At 40.6% G+C, this 19,308-nt stretch overlaps 1 protein-coding gene across 2 annotated transcripts in view; it reads right to left on the bottom strand.

The window, feature by feature from the left end:
- The window catches only part of PTCD2 (pentatricopeptide repeat domain 2), a 32,266-nt gene that overhangs the window by 10,196 nt on the left and 2,762 nt on the right, over positions 1-19,308 (bottom strand). Inside the window, exons 3-8 of one of the 2 annotated variants that reach the window (XM_036849284.1) lie at positions 17,230-17,359; positions 12,807-12,924; positions 9,976-10,054; positions 6,094-6,185; positions 3,481-3,594; positions 1,768-1,842 (exon numbers count right to left, since the gene is read on the bottom strand). In XM_036849284.1, the coding sequence (XP_036705179.1) occupies positions 1,768-1,842; positions 3,481-3,594; positions 6,094-6,185; positions 9,976-10,054; positions 12,807-12,924; positions 17,230-17,359 (608 nt within the window). The remainder of the gene's footprint in view (positions 1-1,767; positions 1,843-3,480; positions 3,595-6,093; positions 6,186-9,975; positions 10,055-12,806; positions 12,925-17,229; positions 17,360-19,308) is intronic. The other variant, XM_036849285.1, reaches the window with a different exon arrangement.

Here is a 19,308-nt window from a genome sequence, read left to right as displayed (position 1 = left end):
GGTATCGATCCACTGGTGCGATTCCTTCCCTGTCTTTTTCTGATGCTTCCTCTGCCTCACCATTAATGCCATAAAAACTCATTTCTGGGACCTCTTACCTCCCTTTTTTGTGGCATTCATCAGTTTATAGCAGATCCATTACCAGGTTTTACAGATATGTTCTTAACTGACAGCTTTGACACTCATCCCCACTCCAGGCTCCTGCCCTTTGCCAACTACAAGATCTCTTTTTGGGTATTTTTCGTATATTTAGTCTCTTCCCTTCCAAACCCACCTCTTTCCCTTCTTTCCCCCCAGGTTCTCTACTAATCACTGTCTCCATCTTTCTGGTTCCCTAGGCTCATCTTTCCCTCCTGTGTAAGCATTCTGAAAAGTAAATACGAGGTCAAATATAAGGTATTCTTATCTCAGACTTCTTGCTGGAACTTGTTCCCCAGAATTTACCATAAAGGCTTATCTAGTCCTTCTCTTGAAAGTCATCTGGGCACTGGTCTGGTGGTGACATTTGAGGATAATTATGCACAGAACTGAAAACCATGGGAGCTTGCAGTTATGCCCAATTCCTGTTCACGGGTTCTAGGATTTGTTAGAAATAAATAATCCTTTTTATTTAACATATTTCATTTTAAACAAATACTACTGGTATTAGCAAGCATCACTGAACACTGATTACATGCCAGGCACTAACTGTGCTGTTTTAACTAACGACTTTATATGCATTATTCTTTCAATTCTCCTAATGAAAGAATGGTACTATTACTATTGCTACTTCAGATGAAAGGAAAATGGGGTGGTAGAGGTTAAGTAACTTTGCCTAAGGACTCAGAACTAGGATGAGAACTAGCAAACTAACTAGCAAGGTAGAACCCTCAGCAAAGCTCATCTCCCAACAGAGGATGCCCTTTCACCTCCATGCCTGCAGTCCCACAGCCCTGTCCTCCTTCAGAACACTGCTCAACAATATTCTTCTCCCCCGTCCTCCTCCGTTAGCACCTGCTGGCCAGCCTGGAATACCGCACTGGCTACGACCCGCTATCCCAGTTCATGTCATGCTGGTGTTTACACATTTCGGTTCTTCAGACAATGTTTTCCTCATCTTGACCCCTTGATGTTTCAGGAGACTGTAAGCTCCTGGACGCTAGGGGCTTTCTTTTCAACTCCCCACAACACACGTACTCAGCATACAAGCAGGGCCTCAGCAGGGCCTGTGATGTCGTTAATGACAGGAGAGTCTCTTAGGCTTTTCACTGCCCCAGGAAGGCGCAGACGACTCACTGCTCACTGAAAAGGTGGGCCACGGCAGGCTGGCAACAAAGTAAGAATGAAAATGGCTAGCACTTACTGAGCGCTTACCAGGTTAGGTGCCACCTTGTGCCGTAGGTGTACTGACTCCGTGAGTCAGGTGCCACGGATAGGATGTCATCAGCACGCAGGCTCTTCCTAAGTCTCAGTGGAGGGACTGCAGAGTCCATCTCCCTTCTCTCTAAATCGACAGGCTTCTGTAGTCATGTGTTACACCTGCAGCATTTAGCCACCTCTTATATCTGAGCATATCTGTGTTTCCCACTTATTTATACACTCCTGGAAGCATGTATTGACTCCTCTCATAGGGCTCCATTATAACTTTCACACAGTCATCAATAAATGAACGGAATGGATGAAGACCTTGGGAGATCAAAAGTCATTTGTTGTACACAGACAAAAAAAATCTAGACTTCATTTTATTACATTTCAAGCCTTACTTTAAACCATAAAGAAGTCACTTACATTTAAGTTAGTGCAGATTATGCTTTCTGGCTTCATGATTTGAGAAAAAATGGATATAGCTTTTGCCAGCTGGTTCTAGAAGGAAGAAAAACAAGTCATACCCCGAAGGCATATCAACATTACTCTGCTATCATAAAGATCATTTAAAGATGTCAGGATAGTCCTATTCATGGTGCCCCAGGGTTTTGAAGTCCACAAAGAAAAAAAGTTTTTTAGTAATCAAAAATGAACATTCTATAAAGTGTTTCCTACAGTGGCATATTACTGAATGTTTTAACAACCTGCCTGAGTTCCACGTTTTAAGATGGAGGCATAAAGTTGGCATTTCCCCTTCTCTCACTGGAATGAGCTTTCAAAAAAAAAACAAGGTTGAGAAATAGAAATGTGCACCCATCTTTGACATAATTAGAACATAGCAGAAACCTCAAACCACAGAAGAAATCTGCATTGCCAGAAACACTGGAGATGGAGCAGACGTGAGTTCCAGACAAAGCAGTAAGAGAAGGACATTGCCGCATATCTCAGAAGGAGTGCACAAAGTAGTTCTCCAAGGTGAGGGCACGGCCTGAAGTACTAAATCCCTGTTTACAATGATGATAATAGAGTTTAGGACTAGTAATGAGGTCTTTGGATCCTTTTGGTGGCAGAGGTGAGGCTCATTAAGAATTTGCACGGATCAGCCATAGTTGCAGGAAACAACATGTCACTTGTAGCAGCAGCAGAGAAGAGACTTTTCATTGAAAATCACCTCCATGCCTACTCCCATTGGCCAGGAAGAAATAGAGCCAATGCGTGTTTGTAGACAAAACTCAGAAATAAAGAAAATTCCTGCTAGCCTAGAACATGGCAACGTGGCGCTATTCTCTTCTGACATGAATCTTCTGCAAGTGGCTGGTCTAAGCATCTTTCAATGATGAATAACCAAAAAAGAACCAGCATGTAAACTATATAAAGACATTATGAGGAAAAAAGAAAAAAAGGATTACAGCAAGGAAAAAAAAAAAAAAACAAAAGAATTGGCAGATGAAGAACTCCCAAAGGAAAAATGTTTCCATGGATATAAGGGACAGAAAAGAGAAAAACTAACAAGATCAAGTCACTCAGAAGTGGAAAAAAAAAAAAAAATTCAGGCAGGCCTCAGATTTCTCCATAGCAACATTCCATACTAGAAGACAGAAAAACAATGCCGAAGAAAACCTCAAGTAAAGCAAATATCACCTCACAATTTTATATCTGGCCAAACTGTAGTTCAGGTTTAAAAAAAAAAAAAAAAAAAAGGGCAAATAATTTTAAATACCAAGAACTCAAGGAGTACTGTTCCCCTGAGGAATTTACCAGAACACACTTTGGAGAGCCTTAAATTAAAACCATTCCCTGAGCACGTTACATAGTAAACGAATCATTTGAAATTTCCACTTTAATTACTTGAGAAATTTCTCTGAGTACAGCCTCCCTCATTGATTTTCCATAGGATCCTGGCCAGCCCCGTGTAAACAGCAGTGCACGTTAGGCCCTCAACTGTAAATGAAAACATTCTTTGGAGACAGGGGTATAGATGTAGGTTGCCATGGCACCAAAGGCATTGGTCTCTTTATGGGGACTTTTTCTTTATGACAGAGTCAGAGGAAAAAAGGTAAAATAAAAGCAAGAACAAATGAAAGTAGTAAAGTCTTGCCTACTCCTAATTCACTTATGTGCACCCCAAAGCCTTACCTGGTTCAGAGCTAATGCCACTGCAAAACAGGATGCTCTCCTGGAGAGGATTTCTCCTTTGATGAGGGCTTCTTCTCTTAACGTGGTACAGATTGTAAAAGATTCAGGGCTATTCTGGGGGAAGACAGGATTGCTCAACAAATAAATGTCACAGACCTTTAGGGTAATAAGATGATTAATGGTGCCCAGTGTTTCAGATTTCCTTTTGGAAGAATTTCCTGGAGCCTATCTCAAGCCACTTAAAAGATTAAGCTCCATGTAGAGACTGTTTGCAAATAGACTCAGTTATCTATATATTAGCAGCTCAAATCTTAAATGAACTTTATTTGTAGCTCTTTGTCGGTTTTCTGACTTGGGGCAGCTTTACCCACAAACATACAGGTCTCTTTTCATCCAGGCAGGCTGGTTTCAAGACATAGGTACCATAACATACACGGGTGAAGAGTCAGCCTGCTACCACCGTATTCAATGATAACAGTGAAGCTTAGCAACACCACAGAACTTTTCCTTAGGGGGTTTCCAATCTGAAAATATCCATGTTAAGTCAAATGTCTGAAAACATGAAAACATATTTGAATGGAAATCATGAAAGAATCCCATAAAACCAGATGCCTTAAAAAAATAACCAGACAAAAAAACCCCACACACACCAGGAAGATGAGTGATATACAAAGTAGCAGACAGCAGCGGTGAGACAGAATTCTCTTCCTTTGTCTATGTTGTAGGTGGGTTAGGTTTACGAGAGCAGCATTAGTTCTGTACCTGTGTGTGTCTGTCATGGCGTGATTCATAACTCAAATCCTAAAGGAAAAGCTGAATTTAATGAGCGGGGACAGTTCCCAGAATTGGCTTGGAATTTGTAACAGCTGACCAGTTCAATTTTTCAACTGCAGTCTCCACTGAGTGAAACAAGTTATTTTGAGCACAATATAGGGCAGCGGTCCCCACCCTTTTTGGCACCAGGGACAGGTTTCGTGGAAGACAGCTGTTCCATGGAGCCGGGGGTGGGGGGATGGGTCAGGCGGTAATGCGAGCAATGGGGAGCGGTGGGGAGTGGCAGGTGAAGCTTCGCTTGTTTGCCCACCGCTCAGCTCTTGCTGTGCGGCCCGGTTCCTAACAGGCCGCGGACTGCCACCGTCGGCAGCCTGGGGATTGGGGACCCCTGATATAGGGAAGAAAAGTCCTCTGGCCCTTTGTAAGTAGAAGAGTTAAATTCTCTCCACTTCAGTATATGCTCAGGGAGACATCTCTAAGAAGGTCAGGAAACTGTGTATCACAGTGCTGAAGAACTGATGCTCAAGTGTGTGTCATGTTGGCCTCTGTTCACAGAATCATAAAGTGGCAGGATTGGAAAGGATCATCTAGTAATCCAGCGGTCAGCAAACTACAACCCTGGGGCCAAAGCCAGCCTATGGCTAAAAATGGTTCTTAGATTTTTAAAGATTTGTAAAAACAAAAACAAAGAAGATGTGACTAGGACTGTAAGTGGCAGAGACTGTATGTGGCCCCCAAAGCCTAAAATATTAACTATCTGGCCTTTTATAGAAAAAGCTGGCTGGCTCCTGAATCCAAACGCTTCATTTCACAAATGAGGTAAGTGACCACTTCAAAGACAGTTCATGTTAAAGTTGAGACTAGACTCCACATTTCTCAATTTCCAAGTTGGTTTCTTTCCCCTGTAACCCAACTGCCCCTCTTGTTTTGGAAAATTGGTATCGCTACGCTTTTCAGGGAAATTGTTCAATAGCCACGTTCTGCCTTACTTAGGTGTTCCTTCATTTTCAGTATAAAAAGGTTTTGTTAAGTTTCCAGTGTTAAAACGGCATGAATGTGTACAGTATTGCATGGAATCTTGGTCACTGTACTATTTCAGTTACCATTTATGCGTTCAGTAAGTAATAAAGAAATAGTCTATGTGCAAGAAACAATCCTGATACAGTAATGAGACAGAGATTTATAAGTCATGCTCTCTATTCTCAAAGAACTCATTTTAATGTCACATACATTTATTAAAGATCACTTGTGACCAGACACTGTTAGGTGCTGGCAAATAAAGATGCCTCAAGGAGTCTACCCTCTAGTGGGGAGGATGAAATGTGCATCCACTTAGTAGATCGGGCAGTGTTATAAGTGCCATGTCTGTGAATACAAATAGATCACAATCAAGGGATACTGAAGGACAGAGAGAGCACTTCCAACTTAGGTGATCACAGAAAAATTCACAGATGAGGACAAAGTAGCCCTTGAGTTCACCAGTGAAGGATGCTAAGGCTTCCATGGGAGAGGGCCACAGAGAAGACTGGTTTCGTGAGGTCCAGCATGAGAAAGAGGCCTCTAAAGCAGAGTCTGAACCCAGCATGCTGTTTCTTGTTCTCATTATCTACACAAATGCCAGAAAAGATGGAAAGATGATAAAATTGCTTTTCCCGTGATAAAACTGTCTGACATGGCTAACTTGGGTTTTCTAAAAATGAACATATTTAAAATGGAAATATCTGCACCAGATGGAAAACAGACTTCAGGGGAACTGAATATTATTTGTAGAGAAAAAAAAAAAATCCTCTCTCAAACATTACCCAAAATGCTCTAAAAGTTTAGGGAAGACAGTCTTACCAGTTTGTAGCAAATTGCAAAAGCAAGGACGTAAGTATCTTTGTTGAACTTCACATCTTGGTTTTTCATCTCAATCAGTACTTCCAATGCACCTGTCAAAAGCCAGGAGTGGGCCGGCAGTGTTAAATGCATTCAAGTGAGTTCAGAGTCCTCTACTATTGATTCCCAGAGTTCAATCTGTTTAGCTCCATCTACTGAAAAGTATACTTCAGCACAATAAAAACTTTCAAAGTCATTTATCAATTAACTAAATTTCAAAATAAATTATCAGGTCATACAGGAAGAACTAGTATTTTAAAACCTATTATAATTGCAGCATAAGTAAAACCTGGGGTGTTTAAGTCATGATGTGATACAATAATGTTTTCACACTTAAAGAATGGGGTCTCCACACGACGACCCAAAACCTATGGGATGCAGCAAAAGCAGTGCTAAGAGGGAAGTTTATAGCAATACAAGCCTACCTCAAGAAACAGGAAACATCTCGAATAAACAACCTAACCTTGCACCTAAAGCAATTAGAGAAAGAAGAACAAAAAAACCCCAAAGCTAGCAGAAGGAAAGAAATCATAAAGATCAGGTCAGAAATAAATGAAAAAGAAATGAAGGAAACAATAGCAAAAATCAATGAAACTAAAAGCTGGTTCTTTGAGAAGATAAACAAAATTGATAAACCATTAGCCAGACTCATCAAGAGAAAAAGGGAGAAGACTCAAATCAATAGAATTAGAAATGAAAAAGGAGAAGTAACCACTGACACTGCAGAAATACAAAAGATCATGAGAGATTACTACAAGCAACTCTATGCCAATAAAATGGACAACCTGGAAGAAATGGACAGATTCTTAGAAATGCACAACCTGCTGAGACTGAACCAGGAAGAAATAGAAAATATGAACAGACCAACCACAAGCACTGAAATTGAAACTGTGATTAAAAATCTTCCAACAAACAAAAGCCCAGGACCAGATCACTTCACAGGTGAATTCTATCAAACATTTAGAGAAGAGCTAACACCTATCCTTCTCAAACTCTTCCAAAATATAGCAGAGGGAGGAATACTCCCAAACTCATTCTACGAGGCCACCATCACCCTGATACCAAAACCAGACAAAGATGTCACAAAGAAAGAAAACTACAGGCCAATATCACTGATGAACATAGATGCAAAAATCCTCAACAAAATACTAGCAAACAGAATCCAACAGCACATTAAAAGGATCATACACCATGATCAAGTGGGGTTTATCCCAGGAATGCAAGGATTCTTCAATATACGCAAATCAATCAATGTGATACACCATATTAACAAACTGAAGGAGAAAAACCATATGATCATCTCAATAGATGCAGAGAAAGCTTTTGACAAAATTCAACACCCATTTATGATAAAAGCCCTGCAGAAAGTAGGCATAGAGGGAAATTTCCTCAACATAATAAAGGCCATATATGACAAACCCACAGCCAACATTGTCCTCAATGGTGAAAAACTGAAACCATTTCCACTAAGATCAGGAACAAGACAAGGTTGCCCACTCTCACCACTATTATTCAACATAGTTTTGGAAGTGTTAGCCACAGCAATCAGAGAAGAAAAAGAAAGAAAAGGAATCCAAATCGGAAAAGAAGAAGTAAAGCTGTCACTGTTTGCAGATGACATGATACTATACATAGAGAATCCTAAAACTGCCACCAGAAAACTACTAGAGCTAATCAATGAATTTGGTAAAGTAGCAGGATACAAAGTTAATGCACAGAAATCTCTTGCATTTCTATACACTAATGACGAAAAATCTGAAAGTGAAATTAAGAAAACACTCCCGTTTACCATTGCAACAAAAAGAATAAAATATCTAGGAATAAACCTACCTAAGGAGACAAAAGACCTGTATGCAGAAAATTATAAGACACTGATGAAAGAAATTAAAGATGATACAAATAGATGGAGAGATATACCATGTTCTTGGATTGGAAGAATCAACATTGTGAAAATGACTCTACTACCCAAAGCAATCTACAGATTCAATGCAATCCCTATCAAACTACCACTGGCATTTTTCACAGAACTAGGACAAAAAATTTGACAATTTGTATGGAAACACAAAAGACCCTGAATAGCCAAAGCAATCTTGAGAACGAAAAATGGAGCTGGGGGAATCAGGCTCCCTGACTTCAGACTATATTACAAAGCTACAGTAATCAAGACAGTTTGGTACTGGCACAAAAACAGAAATATAGATCAATGGAACAGGATAGAAAGCCCAGAGATAAACCCACGCACATATGGTCACCTTTTCTTTGATGAAGGAGGCAACCATATACAGTGGAGAAAAGACAGCCTCTTCAATAAGTGGTGCTGGGAAAATTGGACAGGTACATGTAAAAGTATGAAATTAGAACACTACCTGACACCATGCACAAAAATAAACTCAAAATGGATTAAAGACCTAAGTGTAAGGCCAGACACTATCAAATTCTTAGAGGAAAACACAGGCAGAACACTCTATGACATACATCACAGCAAGATTCTTTTTGACCCAGCTCCTAGAGAAATGGAACTAAGAACACAAATAAACAAATGGGACCTAATGAAACTTCAAAGCTTTTGCACAGCAAAGGAAACCATAAACAAGACCAAAAGACAACCATCAGAATGGGAGAAAATATTTGCAAATGAAGCAACTGACAAAGGATTAATCTCCAAGATTTACAAGCAGCTCATGCAGCTCAATAACAAAAAAACGAACAACCCAATCCAAAAATGGGCAGAAGACCTAAATAGACATTTCTCCAAAGAAGATACACAGATTGCCAACAGACACATGAAAGAATGCTCAACATCATTAATCATTAGAGAAATGCAAATCAAAACTACAGTGAGATATCATCTCACACCGGTCAGAATGGCCATCATCAAAAAATCTAGAAACAATAAATGCTGGAGAGGGTGTGGAGGAAAGGGAACATTCTTGCACTGTTGGTGGGAATGTAAATTGATACAGCCACTATGGAGAACAGTATGGAGGTTCCTTAAAAAACTACAAATAGAACTACCATACGACCCAGCAATCCCACTACTGGGCATATACCCTGAGAAAACCATAGTTCAAAAAGAGTCATGTACCAAAATGTTCATTGCAGCTCTATTTACAATAGCCAGGACATGGAAGCAACCTAAATGTCCATCGACAGATGCATGGATAAAGAAGATGTGGCACATATATACAATGGAATATTATTCAGCCATAAAAAGAAATGAAATGGAGGTATTTGTAATGAGGTGGATGGAGTTAGAGTCTGTCATACAGAGTGAAGTAAGTCAGAAAGAGAAAAAACAAATACAGTATGCTAACACATATATATGGAATCTAAGGAAAAAAAAAAAAAGGCCATGAAGAACCTAGTGGCAAGACGGGAATAAAGACACAGACCTACTAGAGAATGGACTTGAGGATATGGGGAGGGGGAGGGGTGAGATGTGACAGGGTGAGAGAGTGTCATGGACACATATACACTACCAAATGTAAAACAGATAGCTAGTGGGAAGCAGCTGCATAGCACAGGGAGATCAGCTCGGTGCTTTGTGACCACCTAGAGGGGTGGGATGGGGAGGGTGGGAGGGAGGGAGACGCAAGAGGGAAGAGATATGGGAACATATGTATATGTATAACTGATTCACTTTGTTATAAAGCAGAAACTAACACACCATTGTAAAGCAATTATACTTCAATAAAGATGTTTAAAAAAAAAAAAAAAAAAGAATGGGGTCTCCATAATTCAGCCACTCATCAGGAATATAAAGATCATTTTTACATAGTCCATTGTTTTTCCTAATTTTACATAGTCCCTTGTTTTTCAGCAAACATAAATTGTGATACTTACTTTTATATTTACCTTTGATAAATAACATATCCATCAAAATATTGAATGATGTGGAGTCTGAGAAGAAACCTCGTAAATGCTAATGAAGAAAAACAATATATTTTGGTTAAAAGGTAAAACTATTAAGGGAGTACTTATACTGCATCTTCTCTGTCTAGGACTGTCTACATATTTTATTCATTCAGCAAAAAAATTTAAATGGTGCCCACTCTTTTGGGGTCATGCCTTTAGCAACGGGCACAGTGAACAAGAGGCAAAAGATACGGCAAGAGATCTCTAGGTTTCAGAAATACAGTGAAGGTCGTCTTTATGCAATGGGCTCTGCCAAGCTTAGAAGAAAAGAAGCAAGCTGGTTAGCCCTCCTGGGGGTTGTCTTGGAACCTGGGTGCAGAATATTAACACGAAGTGGCAGCTATAAGTATGCTTGAGGGCTAAGGTGGGAGAGGCTTACACAACTATGATCCTCTTTTGGCAAACGAATAATAGTTGATTATTCACTTTTTGAAATAACTCACTAAAACGGTGGTTCTCAACATTTTTAATGGGGTGATAATGTGACACATGGTATTCAAATACACCATTAAATGTCTTGTGCAAGTCTGTTATTTTTTTGAGACCCTATTAGGCAGACCCTATTCTAGGTGTTAAGAATAAAGAAATGATGAACAAGACAAAGGCCCTGCCCTAAACTCTAGTAGGGCTTATAATCTAGGGGAGCTTAAATTCTGGCAGAGGAGACAATGAACAAGTGAATAAAACAAGCAGAAAAAATAAAAATATAATTTCAAGTATCAATAAGGGCTATGAAGAACAATGAAACAGGATAAAGGGAACAGAGAAGATGATGGAAGGTGGTCAGGGAAGGCTCTCTGAGAAGAGGAGACCTCAATGAAGTGATGCAGATATAGAGCACTCCAGTCTGAGGCCACAGGCCTGGTTGTCTGAGAGAAAACCAGAAGGTCCAGAGTGGAGTAAGCAAGAGGGAGAGTGGCAGGAGATGAAGTACCACAACGGGACCTTGAGGGCATGGTCAGGGGTCTGAGTTCTATGCTAAGTGGGATGGGAAGCCACCAGAGCAGCCCCATCCATAGGGAGAGATTGCAAGCCTCAAGTGTGAGCCATGTATGTGACTCTAAATTTTCAAGTAGTTTCATTTAAAAACGTAAAAAGAAAGATGTGAAATCAGTTTTAATAATATGTTACTTAACCCACTAAATCCAACATTTCAACATGTAATCAATATAAAACATTATTAATAAGATACTTTGCATTCTCCTTTTTATGCCAGGTATTGAAAATCCATCATGTATTTTACACTACAGCCCATGTAAATCTGAACTAGCCGCAGTGCAAGGCCTCCAAGGGTACATGGGGGTAGTGGCTACCATACTGGCAGCACTTCAGGGTTCTGGGCAGGGGACACGACACGGTAAGGTGGAAGCAGGATTAGGCTTTATGGCACTTGACTCTAATTCAGTTTATTCTACAACTCCAGGAAACGTATACATATATGAATGCTTCATGCTCAGGTAGGTTAAAAAAACCGAAAAACAAAAACCTTTACCCTCATTTTCTTTCTTTTTGTTTCTTTTTATCAATTATACTCATGGCTATGATTTATTACAGTGAAACGTCTGTTTTCTTTTAATTACAACATTAACATATGCTTATTACAAAATAGTCAAACAATACAAAAGTATATACAGTAAAAAGTGAGGATTTCCTCTAATTCTACCCCCTGAAGATAAGCAGTAGTTTAGTGTATATCCTTCTAGATTTTTAAAACATATATGCTATAATGTAAATATGTATGTATATTTCTTCTTTCGTTCTGAAACCACCTTTTCTCTGCTTACTAATATATTATTATAATAGATTTTTAAAACATATATGCTATAATGTAAATATGTATGTATATTTCTTCTTTTGTTCTGAAACCACCTTTTCTCTGCTTACTAATTATGGTCATCTTTCTAATACCCAGGGTCCTTAAAAGAGGGGCAAGGTGAGAGTTAACAGTTCCTCCATGGATACAACACTTTACATGAAAAAAGGTAAGAGGCAAAAGGACAACTTAGTTATGGAGATTCTTAAAAATATTAAAATGTCCCAGGGGGCCAGCCCTGGCCCCAAAATTTAATAAATGTTTCTGACCATGGATGAATTTATAATGTCTCTGAGTCCCCGTTTCCTCATCTGTAAAATGGAAATAATAATAGTACCTACCTCGCCAGGGCTGTTGTGGGAAACAAATGAAATGAAACATGTATAATGCTTAACATGATGCTGTGGACTTGGTAAATATTCAATGAATAATTACAAAACTAATTATTGTTACTTTTGCTTTTAGGAAAGTAAAATCAGAATATGTGAAAAGCAGAAATTCTGAAAACAGAAAAGCACTTTACAACATAGCCTTCAACCAGAAGTAAAGATACGAAAACAGGAGAGAGGCACAGGTGAAGAATAAGAAAGGCAGTCTTAAAATGGCAGCCTGCCTCAAACTATCCCCCACTAAAAGCTCCTCAAAAGAGAAGATGTCAGTCCCAGGTGGACACACATCCAAGGTAGGTAGATACCTTGTAATCTGTACTTACACCTCTTCCACACCTCTGTGTAAAAAGACCGACACCTCTTCATAGGCAATGACTCCAACGAAACCTTAAAAATCCAGGGAAGAGCTCATTCCCTCAACCCAGCAGCCTTTCTCTGAAAATCTAACCCAGGAATAATGTGTATAGAAGAGCTGCCCTTCCTAACATCACTGAAAACACCCCATCCTCAGCACAAGGAAGTCACCATGGCAGGGAAAGCAATTGGGAGACAGTAACCTGGTCTTTGATGAGCTCCACTGCAGATTCCTCAAGATCCAACTCGTAGCACAACCTCATGAAAAGTGGTCCAAACTTGTACTCCCCCAAAGTGATATTCCTGTTCTCTGCATGGTACCTGGGAATCAAAATAATTCAATGAGCCAAACAGTGGGACCTGAGGAAAGACAGACCATGGCATGCACTCTACTAGGTGATGGGGACACAGCAAAGAATGAGGTCCTCTCACAGTCTGGAGGGGAAAGTGCAGAATTAAAGATGACCAGAAGAATCCTGGCAAGCAGAAGTATACTAGGCATTTAAATAAACAAACAAGGTCGTTAGAGGCCCACATACTCTGAAATAAAAGAAAGTAAACATGCAGATTGTAATCATCTCAATTTACCAACAACCTGCTAGGACTGAATGTGAGCATGTGTCAGGGAATACCAGGGGTCTTGTATCTGTAAGCCCAGCAGAATGGACTGTCTCCTACCATACTCCCGGAGAACAGCAAGGAAAGGAGGGGGGTGATGCTGTGTCCCCCTCAAGTCTGGCTTTATCCCCATAAGGGATGGCAAACGACCAATAGGTGCATTTTACAATTTAGACCAATTTCTCTGTTTTTCTTGGCTAAGGGAAAGGTATATGTGAACTACAATCACCTAGCCAAACAAATTAAATGCAGCTTTGAAATTTTAGTTTTAGAAAAAGGTTAGTTTCAAAGACAGTGATGTTTTATATGTATGTGGCTTGGGATTTCTACAAGCAGCCAGTCTGCCAGTTAGAACTGCAGAACTGAAAATCGCCCCCATAAATTTCCTTTCAATAACCAACTCTTTCTGCTTTAGACAGCAAGAAGACAATCTGGTGACAAAACAAGTACCTCATGATTGCATGTAAATCAGATTTTAGGAAGCTCTGATTTTAAAGAACAGAATATTCTTTTACCTTCTGCTAAAATCACTGAGGAAAGTCATAATAGCATTATGGATAGTCTATTTTAAACATATATACTGCCAAAAAGAATGATGAGTGTACTTTTAAAGATACATTTCATAATCCAATTATAAAAGTTACAAAAAATATTCATTGCTTCATTTATAACAGTTATGAATTAACTTATTATATCAAAATATCAAGTTGTATACCTTAAAAATATACAATTTTTATTTGTTAATCATACCTCAATAAAGCTGGAGGAAAGAAGAAATAATTAAGTTATTAAAAGGCAATATAGTGTCGTGATTAAGGATTTTTAGACTCTGATTCCAAAATGACCGTTCAAATCCCAGCTGTTTGACTTACTGTGTAACCATGAGCAAATTAATTAATGACTCTGTGCCTCCGTTTCCTCATCTGTAAAATGGAGATAAGAACTCAACTCAGAGAGTTTCTGTGAGGATCAAATGAGATGATGTGCCTGGCACACAGTAAGCCTTACACATATGCTCCCTCTTATACAATGTAAGGCACGCTGAGGAGGACATCTTTAAAAATCAAAGTGTTTCAGTAAATCTCAAGAGAAATGTGTGCCAGATTAAAAACAAAACAAAAATGAAAATTTTCCTAACTTAAATGACATTCACACTAATAAAAGTGCTAGAAAGTCACAGAGGTAGTTAATATCACCTCTTCTTGACAAGAAACATTCAAGTCAGAGGATCTAAAACCCTTCTATAAACCAAACAACAGCATGTGGTCAAGACTCTGAGGAGATTCAGTCGTTCCCCATTTTTGGCTCAATAAGGAGCTTCTGTTCCGGCTCGTTGCTCTTTTTCCCCAAGGGGGGCTGCCTGTCTCAGGAAGAGAGAGAACAGGTTGGTGAGGCGGAGAACCGAACCCCTCCGCCCCCCCCCCCGCCCCCCCCCCGCCAGCTTGTCCACAAGGAGAGGGAAAGGGCAGCAACCAGGCAGAAAGTATTAGCATCAATAAAGGGATTACGAGCCATACTCCGAATGTGTATGACAAAAATAAGAGTGGAAGGAGGGAGCATTTAGAATGTTATCCCGTTTTGTTACTCTTGTAAACATCTGATAGCTTTGGGTAGTAAAAAGAAAACTGAGAGTAAAACGAGCCAGAGGGTCTCAAATGATTCAACTGTATGAAACTGAAATAGCAGGTTTAGGTTTGCAGATATAGTGTGACTGTGAATTAGCATAATCCCTTTTGGAAAATAATCTGGCAGTCTGTACTGACAAGCTTTAAAAGGTACATGCCCTCCGATCCCCAAAAGGAAATACAGAATAAATTTTATGCATAGAGTTTGCTCATCATGGCATTATTTATCCTGGTGAAAAATTAGAAATAATTTAGATGTTCAACAATAGGGGCACAGTTAATTAAAATACCTAACCTATAATCGAACAGTGTATAGCCATTAAAATATGATTCCTAGAGTATTAACAGGCAAAAACAGGGCTTCCCTGGTGGTGCAGTGGTTAAGAATCCGCCTGCCAATGCAGGAGACACGGGTTCGAGCCCTGGTCCGGGAAGATCCCACATGCCGCGGAGCAACTAAGCCCGTGCGCCACAACTACTGAGCCTATGCTCTAGGGCCCGAGAGCCACAACTGCTGAAGCCCGTGCTCCTAGAACCCGTGCTCCTCAACAAGAGAAGCCACCGCAATGAGAAGTCCGCGCACTGCAACGAAGAGTAGCCCCTGCTCGCCGCAACTAGAGAAAGCCTGCAAGCAACAGTGAAGACCCAACGCAGCCAAAAATAAAATAAATAAATTTTAAAAAAATTTTTAAAAAAAAAAAACAGGCAAAAACATTTATGCTACAATGCTAATTAGAAAACAAGAAAATATCATTTTATATACACAGTAATAACTACAACTATGTAAAATAAACCCTATCTAAACCTCAAAATCTTTGCATGAAAAAAAATCAGTGAGAAAATATATCAAAATATGAACAGTGGTTTCTTGGATGTGGTAGACAGGCCCCAAAGTTGGCCGCCATCATTCCTCCCTGTATGTGCATGCGGCTCCGTCCTTTCAGAGGTGGAATCCTTTCCCCTCCCCGTGGATCGGGGCTGGCCGCTAACTCGCCCTGACCAAGAGAATGGGACGGGAGTGAAGACGTGCCAATCCTGGGCAGCTCCACAAGGCCTGCAGCTTCCACGTGTGCTGTGCGCTAGTGCAGCTCAGGCTGGACTCGTGAGCAGTGAGAGTCTACCAGCGGGAGGAGGGGCTGCATGCAGGGGCACTGAGGCTTCAGAAACGCAAGCGAAGCCTTCTTGGACCTCCCGGCTCAGCCCACTAAAGCTGACTGCAGGTGTGCAGGTGACTTCGGCCGATAACAATAAGAACTGCCCAACTGAGACCGGCCTCAGTTCCTGACCAACAGAGTTATGAGAAATAATAATCAGTCGTCATTTTAAGTCATTAAGTTCTGGTGTGGTTTGTTGTGCAGCAAGAGACAATCGAAACAGCAAACTGTGTGATGTATGCAGTATTTCTTCTTTCTACTTTTTCGTGTTTTTCAAAGTTTCAATGAAATTTGCGTAATTCTGTTTTTCTTTTCCTTTTTAAAAATAACATTAATTTTTTCACATTATAAAATTAATAATATCCCTTATAGACAAGTTTGAGAAATCAGAAAAGTACACATTTAGACGAACAAAAAATATAATGTATAATTCTTAAAGAACCATGGTTAACTTATGGTATGTATTCTTCCAGTATTCCATATATGAATACCTCGTATTTTTCTCTGTAAATGTACAGTATAAATGCAGGTTCATGTATAGAAATGTATCTTTAAAGAATGGTGAAAGGAAGCTGTTGACTTGGTGCCATCCTGCTCCCAAGTGACACCTTTGCTCGGTTTCCTAACAGCTGACTGTGATTACATATGAGTTCCTTCTGTCATGGGGAAGTCTGATAAGGGATCAGAGACAGTGAACGTAACAGGCATAAGCCTGTAGCGGGGAGGCTAGTTAGGAGTCCACTGAAGTGATCCAAGTGAGAGGCGTGAGGCCTGAACTAAGTCACTGGTAATGGGGACCGAGAGAGAAAGCCTAGGGATGAGAGACACCACGGAGCAGACGCAGGAGGAGGGCAAATGAGATCGGGGGAAAGAATGACTGGTCAGTGTGACAGCAAACACGGCAAGAGGAAGAAGTCTGTGTAAGTTGAACGTGAAGACCTTGGGAACATGTAAGTGGACTTGGTGAAGAGGTTGGTGATCTCCTGGGGCATGAATTATCTGTTTTTCTATCTTCGGCACCTGGCACGTAGTAGGAACCCAATAAGTGTTCGCTGAATGAATGAATGAATGTAAATGTGTGGAGCTCAGGGCAGGCATCTGGACAAGAGATTGGGAAGTCACCAGTTCAGAGGTGAGAGCTGAAATCCTGGAGGTAGATGAGATTGCTCAGGAAAAAGGAGAGAGTAGGAAAAGACAAAGGCTGGCAGGATTTGAAGGAGATGCCTCACCTGTAAATGACATTTTTAGCCAGCTCCACGTCGTCCCAGGACTCACACAGATGAAGTAAGGTTCTCAACTCCTCTTTCAAGATGAGCTTACTCTGGGTCAGTTTCTCTTCCAAGTTTCTCAAATAGGTTTCTGGAAGAAAGCACAGTGTGGTGGCCATCACTTAGGCTGTCTTAGACTGTCAGGAGGCTGACCTCCGGGAGAAGCGGAGGCTAGAACCCGGCACAATGCAAAGAGCCACTGAGAGGGGCTCACGGCCATGCAGCTCCCGTCACTGGCTGGTCTTGAGAGCAGAGTGTCAGACATGGTGTATGAAGCAGCGCATCTGTCACAGGGCGCAGGCCCGGGCCTCACTCCAGACTTCCCAACACAGAATCTCTGGGAGGAGGAGCACAAGAATGTGCATTTTTGACTACCTGGGTGATGCTTAAGCACAGGAAAGTTTGAGAACTAACATCCCAGAGGCTTAGCCCAAAAAACTGTACCTACAGGTGACCCATGAGAAAAAAAAAAAGTAACCAAGATATCCAAACCATCAATTGGCAGGGCACCTAGCAGGAAAACTGAAAGGAAAATGTGGTCACCCCACAATGGATGACTCACATGATTCAGGAATACGTCACGTCTTTTTCACTTGATTCAATTTTACCACTTTTTCATTCCTCCTGGTCTCTGTCTACTCAGTTGTTAGAAAGCATGCCACAGTACTGCATAATGCACAGAGGGTAAAAGAGTCCTCTAAACAGCAGCAAACCCTCTTTTAGTAACAGAATCATTTCAAGGTGATCACGGTCTATGTCCCTTGGCTTGTATCTGATCAACTGTGGAGACAAACACCAACGGGAAACACTGCTTCTTGGCATTAGGAAGGGACTGTATTTTTGGCAGAACGTAGGGTGAGATGCAAGGCAGCCACCAAGCAAACATCTGCTTTCCAGAAGGCAGGGCTGTTCTCAGTATCAGAAGCTGCGAAAGTCTACAGGATTTGTTCCAAGGCCCAGAGCTCCGAAGGAATGCTGCTTAAAGGAATGGCACAATATACATTAAAAACACAAGATCGGGAAGCTGAGGCAGACACGGCTCTTGATTTACAAGAAAAGAAGGTCCATTAGGTTTGAATTAATGCAATGGACCCTCCAATCTCTATTTGCAGAATCGTGTAATGGTTAAAGGTTTTAGAGTTGGGAAGACATGGGCTGACATCTGGGCTCTGCCACTTGCATGCTATGGGGAGATCTGGGGAGACCTGTCTCTGAGACATGATTCATGTGTGAAGTGAGGACCATGACACCTACCTCATGGGGTCATCCTGAGATAATGTACATAAAGCACTTAGCACAGGGCCCAGCATGTAGTAACTGCCACATAGACACATTGTTCTTATTTTCATTCCTCTGTCACGAGGATTTATTCTATTAAATATTTCTAAACAATTTCCAACCTAAAAGATTTTAATGGGACGTCTTTACATCTTGTACTTCTTTTTTTTTTTTTCTTGTACTTCTTAATACTTAATAAGTCCAAAATTTCAACAGATGTAATTTGTATTTTAAAACAAATCAATCAAAATTAAGTGCTTATCATATATTATAGTCAGAGGTACCCTTCTTTGTGTGAGAGACACAAGGAAGGATAAGGTATGGTTCCTACCCTGAAAGAGCTTAGAGTCTATTTGAGAAGACAAGATATATTTATATAAAGCTACCTGAAAATAATGACAGAGTAGGTGACATGTGACAGTATAAACATAACAGGAGAGAGGAGAGAAATCAGGGCAGCAGAAACAGACCAGGTCTGGTGGAAGTAGAGAGGTACCAGAGAGGAAGGAAGGGGCTGGGTAGGGTTGGCAAAGCTGAGGGGGTGGGGAACTGTCGGTATGGGAATCAGCATGAGAAAAAGCACAGAACTGGGGGAAAAGGTGGTGAGGGGAGACCGTGACTAGATTAACAGGAAATTGCACTGGTTCTAGAAAGGGTGAGATCCACTATGGAAGAGCTAGGAAGCTGGAGGGAAGGGGCAAGTTTGTACATGATGTGGTATATAACAGAGTGCCATTGTGGTTCTTATAATGATGAAATGTG

The sequence above is a fragment of the Balaenoptera musculus genome, chromosome 3 (assembly GCF_009873245.2).
Source record: "Balaenoptera musculus isolate JJ_BM4_2016_0621 chromosome 3, mBalMus1.pri.v3, whole genome shotgun sequence".
NCBI classification, from domain to species: Eukaryota; Metazoa; Chordata; class Mammalia; order Artiodactyla; family Balaenopteridae; genus Balaenoptera; species Balaenoptera musculus.
Note: the sequence above shows the minus strand (reverse complement) of the source record. Positions and strands in the feature narration are given on the sequence as shown.